The sequence below is a fragment of the Pteropus vampyrus genome, unplaced genomic scaffold (genome assembly GCF_000151845.1).
Source record: "Pteropus vampyrus isolate Shadow unplaced genomic scaffold, Pvam_2.0 Scaffold318, whole genome shotgun sequence".
NCBI lineage: Eukaryota > Metazoa > Chordata > Mammalia > Chiroptera > Pteropodidae > Pteropus > Pteropus vampyrus.
The window spans coordinates 1,995,827-2,006,381 of record NW_011889099.1 but is presented as its reverse complement, the minus strand read 5'-3'; the positions used below and the strand labels follow the sequence as shown (position 1 = coordinate 2,006,381).

General features: G+C 45.1%; 1 protein-coding gene across 1 annotated transcript; it reads left to right on the top strand.

Annotated features, from left to right (window-relative positions):
• Positions 1 to 313: 313 nt before the first annotated feature.
• SOX3 (SRY-box 3) lies at positions 314 to 1,363 on the top strand. The gene has a single exon (XM_011377611.2). The coding sequence runs from the start codon at positions 317 to 319 to the stop codon at positions 1,361 to 1,363; it is 1,047 nt and encodes a 348-aa protein (XP_011375913.1). The 5' UTR covers positions 314 to 316.
• Positions 1,364 to 10,555: the final 9,192 nt, after the last annotated feature.

Sequence of the window (10,555 nt, the reverse complement as noted above, 5' to 3'; positions counted from 1 at the left end):
CCACCTAAACTTTCGTTCTTTCAAACTTTTTGAGACCCTAATTGGTGGTCTGTGAGCGGCTCTCCGGGACTCCCGCCTCCTGAATAACTCTCATCACGTCACCGGGCCCAAGAGGAGTATGGGGGTGAACGAAAGGGCTCCCCGAACTTTTTTTTCCAGCGGGGCAGAACGGGGGCTCCCTGATGATTGGCCAGAGCACATCACGGCAAGCTTGTCAATCATGGGGCCTCCCGAAGGCGAGGGGCGGACCCAGCCCAACCCTGGGGGATCAGAGCAGGTATATAAGGGGCCTGGCGAGCTCTCCGCCAGACTGCGAATGCGACCAGCTCGAGATCACGCATCAGGTGAGAGAAGCCTGCGGGTTCCTGCTGACTTGGTGCGGAGCGCTTCAGCCAGCCTGCCGTTTCCGCCCGACCCGCCGGCCCACCGGCCCCCAAGTGTCCCTCCGACGGAGTCCCCAAGCCTTTTCACCGTGGCCGCTCCAGCCCCAGGAGCGCCCTCTCCTCCCGCCACTCTGGCGCACCTTCTTCCCGCCCCGGCCATGTACAGCCTGCTGGAGACTGAACTGAAGAACCCCGTGGGGCCACCCACTCCAGCAGCAGGCGCTGGGGGCCCTGCAGCCCCGGGCGGCGCAGGCAAAAGTAGCGCGAACGCAGCCAACGGCGCGAACGCAGGCGGCGGCAGCGGCGGCGGCGCGAGTGGCGGTGGCGGGGGCAGCGATCAGGACCGCGTGAAGCGGCCCATGAACGCCTTCATGGTGTGGTCCCGCGGGCAGCGGCGCAAGATGGCTCTGGAGAACCCCAAGATGCACAACTCTGAGATCAGCAAGCGCTTGGGTGCCGACTGGAAACTGCTGACCGACGCCGAGAAGCGGCCGTTCATCGACGAGGCTAAGCGACTGCGCGCCGTGCATATGAAAGAGTACCCGGACTACAAGTACCGGCCGCGCCGCAAGACCAAGACGCTGCTCAAGAAGGACAAGTACTCCCTGCCAGGCGGCCTGCTGCCCCCCGGCGCTGCCGCCGCCGCCGCAGCTGCCGCCGCCGCCGCCGCCGCCGCCGCCGCCGCCTACGGGCAGCAGCCGGCCACGGCCGCAGCCGCTGCCGCCGCCGCCATGAGCCTCGGCCCCATGGGCACGGTGGTGAAGACCGAGCCCAGCTCACCGCCACCCGCCATCACATCGCACTCGCAGCGCGCGTGCCTTGGCGACCTGCGCGACATGATCAGCATGTACCTGCCACCCGGCGGGGACGCGGCTGACGCCGCCTCGCCGCTTCCTGGTGGCCGCCTGCACACCGTGCACCAACACTACCAGGGCGCCGGGACTGCCGTCAACGGAACGGTGCCGCTGACCCACATCTGAGCGCTGTCTTACGCTTTCCGCCCCTGAGCCCCTACCCTGCCCCGCACCCCCAAGTTGGGACGCCTTGTTGTTTAGCTTTGCTTGCCTGGGTCTGTTGCCTTGTACCGAGGATGGGGAGGACAGAAAGTTTTTCTGTAGCTGTCGGGTTTTGTACAAAAGCATAAAGGAGTCCGGAGCAGCGGATATGGGACTTTCTAGAGCTCGGCTACCCCATCCCTCCCCTTTCGTAGGCTGGTAATCGCTGTGATGTTTGCGGGAAAAAAAAAAAAAAGCAGCCCCCCTCCTCTTGGGTTTTCTGGTTGCATTTGAAAATGTTGTCTCGTTAGTTTGCTGTTAGCCAAGGAATGAGTGAATGGAAGAAACGTACTCTCGGGTGGGGCTGGCCTGAGACCTGCAAAGTCCCCTCCCCCAGTCGCGTCGCATCTGTTTTCCTCGTGGTGTTTTGGCTGGCCGCGCAAAGTGGCGCGACAGCTAAGGCCAATGTTAATTTATAGCCAGGTGTGCGTGTGTCTCCCGCCTCGCTGCTCCTGGCTGGGGGACAGCTTGTCCAGTCCACATCTAAGCTGTTGCGTTGGTGATTTCTGCCGTGATCTGTTTGATATTTCGTCGCGCTTATGTTTTCGCATTTCGTTTGGGTGGTGGGGAAGGGGCTATTTTGTTTCAGGTTTTTCAAGGTTTTACTCTTAATTCTTAAATGAGAGATCAATAAATTTTATAACCAACATAATGGAGTCCTGATAATTTGGGGGGCCTGAAATTTTAGGTGTGGACTGGGGAGGGGACCATTACTCGGTATTATAACCGCGTCCGCGTCTGGGGGCGGGGAGGCACCTGGAGGGGGGAAGGTGAGAGTGATCCGAAATGGTTTCCTTTTAATTATCTGTAATCCCACACATGGTTGCTCCCGATATTTTCAACTAAAATTCTGGGGAGAAAGCGGTTTGTCTTCCCGGGAGCGGGCACAGTCTAGCTGAGGCGAACCGCCCCCCCCCCCAGCCTCGCACTTGTTGATAGCGCTGAGCCGCTGCCGCTGAAACTGGCCACATAAGGGTCACCTTTACCTTTATGCACTGGGGCGGGAAGACACTTGAGCCGAGCTTGAAATATTTACAAAACGAAAACCCTTCGGAAATCTCAATTATCTTTTAAAAAATAAATGGGTTACAGCAATCCTTAGCAGAAAATAAGTACATTTCGACTGCGGTGGCAGAAGCGGCGGAGCCAGCATTCAACACTAGGTTTTTCAAAGTACACCTTACTTACATTTAAAAAGATCTCTAAAACTCCTCCGATGGCTTTTCCTTTTCGACTTGTCAACCCTGTCCACTTACATGTTTTCTAGAATAGGCGCCCTCTCATTCCAAGCCTCAAGCCCGCTTTCTACTCCTCCCCCACCAGCTTTACCCAATCCCTGACCCTTGGCCATTCCGCTGTGTCCCCCAAAAGGCCTTTCGTTTCGCGCCGGGCCACACGGCACCAGTGTATCTGTTTGGAGCCCAGGAAGAAAACAAATAGAACTAGTGTTTTTTTTTACCACCTCCTCAGCTGTTTGAGGTGATTTCCTTAATCCCTTTAATCCTGTTACCTCGCTATATCCCAGAATAACTAAACTAGGTTTTTCCAATAAGTTTGGACTGGTGCACTGTTTTTATTTTACCCCCCATCCACTCCTGACCACAGGTTTCTTTGCTGAGGTCTGCTAGGACTCTGGGCGACAGAATCTCCCGTAATTTAGTTTGAATTCCACATTCCCAACTGGCTTCTTTGTGCGGGCCAGCTATTCACCTGCGGGCCGGGGCGGGCTTCGGGGGGAGGAGCGGGGGCCTTCGGCGGCTTCGGGGGTCGTGCCCGCTTTTTACACATCACTGCGGATCCTGGAGGCTAAGCTCACCACGCCTCTTCAAGAAAGGTCGGGTCTCCCAGGGACCGTAGCACTACTACCCCTCCCCCGCCGATGCTGGCACTGTCTTCCCCACCAAGCATCGCACCGCACCGCACCCAATACTGTGCAGTAAGGAGTGGGAGGGCTCCATGTGGTGATTTACAGACCCCAGCCCAATTGCCCTCCACTCGGTGCTCCTCCCGGGCCTGCTGCGTTTGGGCTGGGCTTGGGCAAGGCCTCCACTTCCTCCCCTCCCACCCAGGGCCACAGACCTCGGGCCCCTCCAGGCTAGTCCAAGCTGCTGTGATTGGACCTAAGCAAACAGGCTGCCAGGTTGGTAAGCCTCACCCCACCCCCCTCAACGTGCTCCACTGCCCCAAGAAGAAGAAACTCTCGTCATATTCATCCCCCCATTCATATCTTTCGCAGGGCTGGGACCTCAATAAAATAACTATCCGTAGGTTATTCTAGGTTCCAATTTCTAGCAATTGTGGACACAAGTTTGGTCTGAAATAACTCCGGGAAAGGAAGCGTGAAAACAAGCAATTCTGCCCCCCTGAGGGGGCGGTGCCAACGGGGAATAAACTGATACTGCTTCTTTCGAAGAGGCCATTGTGCTGCTGCCTTCTTAGAAGTGCCAGGGTCCCCCTTTCAGTGGGTCTCACATACTGCTCACTCCCTCTCTAAACATCCATGGCTTCGTGCTCCACTCTGATTTCCAAATTGTCTTTAAGAGAAAAGATTTCATCAATCAGCATATTTGGAGGATTTAAATACAGATGAAAGATTTTTTTTTTAACTTCAGCAATAGGGAAAAGAACTGACTGGAGTGAAACTCTGGCCAGAGTTTTCAAAGTAGAGCACCCCTCTCCCCCTCCCTCCTCCCTACACACCTCTACCAGGAAAACTGCCCCTTAATCTGTTTTATGGATTGGGATTCTTTTAAGATTTAATTTGAAATAAGGGTTCTGCTGCTTAAGTGGCAACAGTAACAAAATCTGGTCAAACCCCAACGGTCTGGCTTATTTTACAAGAAACTGGTCCCTAAGGGGGAAATGGCAGTGTTCAAGGTGGCTTAGCTGGTTCTGTGGTGGCACCAGGGAAACAGATTCCCAGGCTTGGAGGGCCGTCTGCAGCACTACAAGATTGGAGAGAAACCAATGAAATCTAGCCCCAGCTGCCTCTCAAGCACATACTTCTGCAGGGTCTCTGGAGAAAAGAGGTAATTCCTGACACACAGACACCTAGTAGCCACCGCTTAACTAACGGTGAATTGATGTGGGGAGCACAGGTTACTTACAGAGTGGGAAAAAAAACAGCTCATCTTTTAGCTTTCCACTAACAAGAGAAGAGCTAGCTTTTGGTGAGAAGTATCCTACATAGAGGTTTTCTTTCCTGTTGTGTCTATACAACTCCCATCATTAATCTCCTTCCTAGAAATTTACAGAGGGAGAGGGCATCCTAAATTCAGGCAGATTTATAAACAAAGACGTTCATTACAGACCTCCTTATAATGATAAAAGTTATCCACAACCCAAATGCCCAACAAATAGGAAAAGGTTATGTAAAATATGTTTTCAAAAAAGACTGCTTTGCAGATATTTAAAATTGTGTGTGGACAGATTTTAAAGACACAGGGAAATCCTTAAACCACAAAATGAAAAGAGCAAGATATACAAAAGAATATTCGGTGTGTATGACCTATTTAAAAATAAGTACATGTGATTGGAAAAATACACAAAAATGCAGGGTAGTATTATGAATACTGGTTAGTCTTCCTTGTATTTTCTTGTACTTAAAATTTTTTTCTAAGATTGTATTCCTGTTATCACCAAAAAAGGCAGGTTTAAAATATATCCCTTCCCTATCACAAATACAGAAATGTGTTTCCTTGTGAAAGAAGAAAATTCTAGTTTTCCCTTCATTTGTTTTGGGGCGAGGAGGGGGCAAGGGGCCCCAGAAGCAGTAATCCTCTAGCTCTTCTCTGCTTGGGGCCTGCGTGAACACAAGCAGGACAAGCAAACCAGAGCAATGCGCCCACCACCCCCCCCCAACAAGTGCCCTCCTCAGTAAGCAGGGGCAGGAGCAGATTAGTGACGGCTCCATCATTCTTCAGATCCACTCACTGGAGAAAAAGACCTCCTTGGGAGCCCAGCTCAACAGTCTGGGCTGCAGGAAGCAGGGGCCACTGAGGACCCAGGAGGCAAATAAACGCAGGGGCTTGAGCAGCCCTCACTGCCTTCTTGGGATGGGGGTGGAGAGTAAGCCCAGGGGTTGGGTCCCAGGCCAGGCAGAGGAGGGGCTATGTGAGCATTCACCAGATGAATGGAACACAGTATGCTGTGTCCCTCCCCACATTGCCACCATCTTCAGCCACAACACTGTCATTTCTGTTGGACCAGTGCCATGGCTTCCTACCTGTTCTCTCTGCTTCAATTCTGCTCCCCACCAATCCTTTCTTCTTATAACATTCCCTCTACTTTTCAAACATAAAACCCATTATTGTTACTTTCCTTCTTAATAACCTTATGGTGGCTTTCTATTGATTGCTCTTGGGAAAATATCCCCACTCCTCCAAAGCTTTGCCTGATCCAGCTCATGTCTGCCTTTCTGGGCTCAACTCCTTACATTTCTACTCCTCTCTCCCTCAACCCCACCCAGGACTCCTTTGAGAAATGTCTGTTAAATAAAAGTCAAGGTTCCTGATGGTTTAATATCTAAATAAAATTTAAAGTCCAGTAATTATCTCATATAAAGACTATTATATACAATACGTGTTTTATTTTGTATCTGCAGAATTTCCCTAAAGCCACAAGCACAGATTCCCTGACAATTAATAAAATCTACTAGCAAAAATACATCATTTCTTTCCTGCCTCAAGGCTTTTGAATTTGCTGTTCCTTTTTCCTGAAATGTTCTTTCCCAAGCTCTCCCCCTCAAATACTCCGATGTCGTCTTGAAGATCTCAGTTCCAGCGTCACTTCAGGGAACACTCCAGAATAGGACAGATCATTTTATAAGCTCTCATAATGCTGGGTACCTCTTCACAGCACTGATCCCAGTGGTCATTTTATGTTTATGTGATTCTGCCTATTGTTGGCAGAATCTCTCATCTGTAACTTCCATGAGGGCAAAGTCTGTGTCTAGTTTGCTCGCTAATACCTGGCAAAAAGCATATTCCATAAAAGGCTCTCGAAAATATATGTGGACTATTTACTGTCTGTTTAAGCAATGGGAGCTCTGGGGCTTGAAGCTAACACAATCACTACAAGCCCATGAAAATCACAACTGAATCTGCTACCTTGGCTCCATTTCCTTCTAGCTGTAGGCTCTTGAAGACATCACTTACTCTGAGTCTCAATTTCTTCAGATGTTAAGTGAGAACAACAATGTCTTCAGTTTGTTGTGAGGATTCAAAAAAAAATAAAAAAGACAACAATGCTTTCGCAGCTGAGCACAGTGTTTCACACATAGCCATTGTGCAGTATGTATTAGTTATGATGATCAGCTTTCTTAGCAACCTCTGCTGACTCTTCAGGATGGAGCTAGTGCTCTCTGGTCAGATTCTGGACTTTGCACCATTACGAGAGAGGTTTTTCATTGCTGAGGCCAGTTTCTGCTCTAGAAAGAAGGCAAACTACAACCTCATCATTAAAAATGAACAAACAATATGACAGCAAAAGCATAAACACAAAAGAAAAAATAGATGTTGGACTTTGTCAAAAGTAAACGTTTTCGCTTCAAAGGACATATATCATCAAGAAGATGAAGAGACAACCAACAGAATAGGAAAACTATGTATGAATGATATATCTTATAAAGTGCTCATATTTAGACTACATAAAGACTTAAAACTTAATAATAATAATAATAATACTCAATTAAAAATGAGCAAACGACTTGAATAAGAATTTTTCCAAACAGAATACACAAATGGCCAAAAAGCACATAAAAAGATACTCTACATTGTTAGTCATCAGTGAAATACAAATGGAAAAAAAAACATAATGAGATGCCACTTCACTCCAAATAGGATGGCTATAATAATAATTTTTTATAATAATAATTTTAAAATAGGCAATAACAAATTTTGGTGAGAATGTAGAGAAATCAGAATCCTTATATAGTGCCGGTGAGAATAAAATAGTAAGGCCACTTTGGAAAAAGTCTGGCTTTCAAAAGGTTAAACATTGAATTACCATATGACCCAGAAATTCTACTCCTAGAAATAACCAAAAGAAATAAAAATATATGTCCGCATAAAAATTTGTACACTAATGTTCATAGCAGCATTATTCATAATAGCCCCAAAGTGGAAACAATCTAATTGTGTATTAACTGATTCATGCTTAAATAAAATGTGTTATATCCATACAATGCAATCATATTCTACAATAAAAAGAAATTGAGTACTTGTATATATACTGGTTAGTATACATACATATATTATCTAGCTCTGTCAACTGATGAGAAGGCCTAGAAGCAACGATATCCCAGTAGCAACGAGCATACCTAGAGTCCAGATCTTAGTTTCTAATATCATTGTTCAATAAAAGGAACCAGGGCTTTTTGGGAAAATGACCAATTCTAGGACTGGGGCCAGAAATATACAAAATGAGTCTGGAATACCCTGCAGTGACAGAGAGTAAGAAAAGGGAAGGGAGGGAGGGAGGGAGGGAGGAAAGAAGGAAGGAAGGAAGGAAGGCCAGCCCTTAATGATACGGTGTGTCCAAGGGATATGGGCCAACTAAAAGAGCTCCCAATGACCAAATCTGGAACAATTTGAGCTAAAAAAATGAATAAAGTAGTATGAAATTATAACCCAAAGTAAACCACAAATATCCATGCATCCACACTGATATAAATAAGTAAATACATAAACAAGAGCAAGGGAAGAGATAATTTTTTGTACAGAAGAAATCTAAATAATTTACATAAATACTCTGGCTTCAGAGAGGTGGGGTATAATTCCCCACCCCTTGAGTGTGGGCTACTCGTAGTGACTACCTTCTAAAGAGAATAATAGAGAAAGAGAGAAAAGGGTAACTTTGCAGTGGAGAAACCTGACAAACACTACCTCAGCTAGCAGATCAAGGTCAACATCAACAGCGATAAGTCATATCGATATCTGTATCTTTGATATGATGTGATGAAAATGGCACTTTTCCTTTGTAGTCTTCCTCCCAAAAGTCCATAATCAGTCTAATCATAAGAAAAACATTAGACAAAACCAATTGAGGGGCATTCTACAAAATATCTGACCAATAATCCTTAAAACCATCAAGATCATTAAAAACAAGAAAAGTCTGAGAAATTGTCACAGCCAAGAGTAGCCAAAGGAGATATGGCTACTAAATGTAATGTGGTTTCCCGGATAGGATCTTGGAACAGTAAAAGGACTTTAGGGAAAAACTAAGAAAAGCTGAATAAAGTATAGAGTTTATTATTAATAATATATCTATATTGGTTCATTAACATAACAATTGTACCATACTAATGAAAGATGTTAATAATTAGGGAAACTGGGTATGACAGTATATGGAAACTCTCTGTAACTTCCCAATATTTCTGTAAATATATAACTGTTCTAGAAAGTAAAGTTTATTTTAAAAAAGGAATGAAGTACTGATACTTACCTACAATGTGCATGAAACTTGAAAACATTATGCTGCGTGAAAAAAGCCAGTCACACAGGAGCACATATTGTATAATTCCATTTATATGAATGTCCAGAATAGGCACATCCATAGAGACAAAAAGTAGATTAGTGGTTGCCTATGGCTGCAGGAGCTGAGAGGAAATGAGGGAGACTGCAACTGGGTACAGAGTTTCTTTTAGGGGTGATGAAACTGTATTAAAATCAATTATGATGATGATCGTACATCTTTTAATATACTAAAAGTCATTAAGTTGTACATTTTATAGGATGAATTTATGGTATTGAATTATATCTCAATAAAGCAGCTATTGGTAGTAGGAGAGGTGTTTGGAAGGCAATCTGTGTAGTGCTAGGGGCTGCTGCACACACCAGGTGCTATTTCAAACCCAAATGCATTTTCCTAACCTAGGATGTCAGAGCAACAAGAGTCTTCTGAAGTCATCTAGTCTAGAACCTCATTTTACATAGAGGGAAACTGAGGCCCAGAGGGAAGCAAACATGCTAAGGTCACACAGCTTGTTAATGCCAAAACAAATTAACTAAAATTTGAGTATCCTGCCTCTCTGTTCAATGATTTTTTACAACTATCATCCAAGCTGCCTTTAATAAGGCTTACTATGTTTTTATCCACCTCCACCACCTTTAACCTTTTGAGAACTGCCTTGTCAGCTGGAGGGTAAATGGAAAATGACAAACCATTACCAAAAGAAAAACAAAATAATCTTTACAGTTACTAAAAACCTAGATTAAATCTCCAACTGGGTTCTTGTGGTAGTAACTCTGCTCAGAACTCATTTTAAAAGTGAGTACTTATAGTGTTAAAGAAAATCTTCATTGAGAAAAAAAGCTCCTGCTAAAAAAAAAGTAATTAAGAGCTCATTTATTTTTAAAATATGTTATTCTCTATGAAAATCTCAATAAAATTTAACAGAAATTTAAATTACCATGAATATTTTACTCTTAGATTTTATTAATATGTTTTTATATGTGGATCTTGGAAATCCTTGAGCAAAAAACAAACGTATAATACTGGACATTAGTCAAAATATTTACTGAACTTTAATTTTAATTTAAATATAAAACCATCAGGGACTTTTGAAATACGTTTGAAAAACTTTGCCAAAGCCTATGATTTATTTATTTCATAAACATTTTTAGGGCATTCTATGTATCAGAAATTGTGCAAAGATCTGGGGACAACAGGAAATCATGGGGCTCACAATGTTGGGTTGGAGAGAGAGAAGGTCAACAGGGGACTTTGTCTTGAGACAGAATGAAATGGGAGCCATTTGACCATAGAGCCAGGGTCTGTGAGAAGGCCGAAAAAGGCTCTTCCTAGAGAAGACATCATTTAAGCTGAACCTTATGTAGTATGTAGGACTTTTATAAGAAGAGAAGGTGTGGTTGACATTTCAGAATGATAGAACAGCATGAAAAAGATTCAGTCATATATCTTGACGTCAGGGAACTTTATGCTGTTACAGAACACATGGCTACAGAGAAAGGGGTGGAGAGACGTTGTGGAAAATGAGGCTGGTTTGGTAAAAAAAAAAAAAGATCCTACTTGTTGGCCCTGAATGCCACACTACGGTGTTGCACATTGATCTTGCACTCAGCAAGATCACAAAAGGATTTTGGTCAGTGCTTTATA

Bases quoted from the DNA above. Each gene is read 5' to 3' on its own strand.
- SOX3 (XM_011377611.2), top strand. From the start codon at position 317: ATGCGACCAGCTCGAGATCACGCATCAGGTGAGAGAAGCCTGCGGGTT.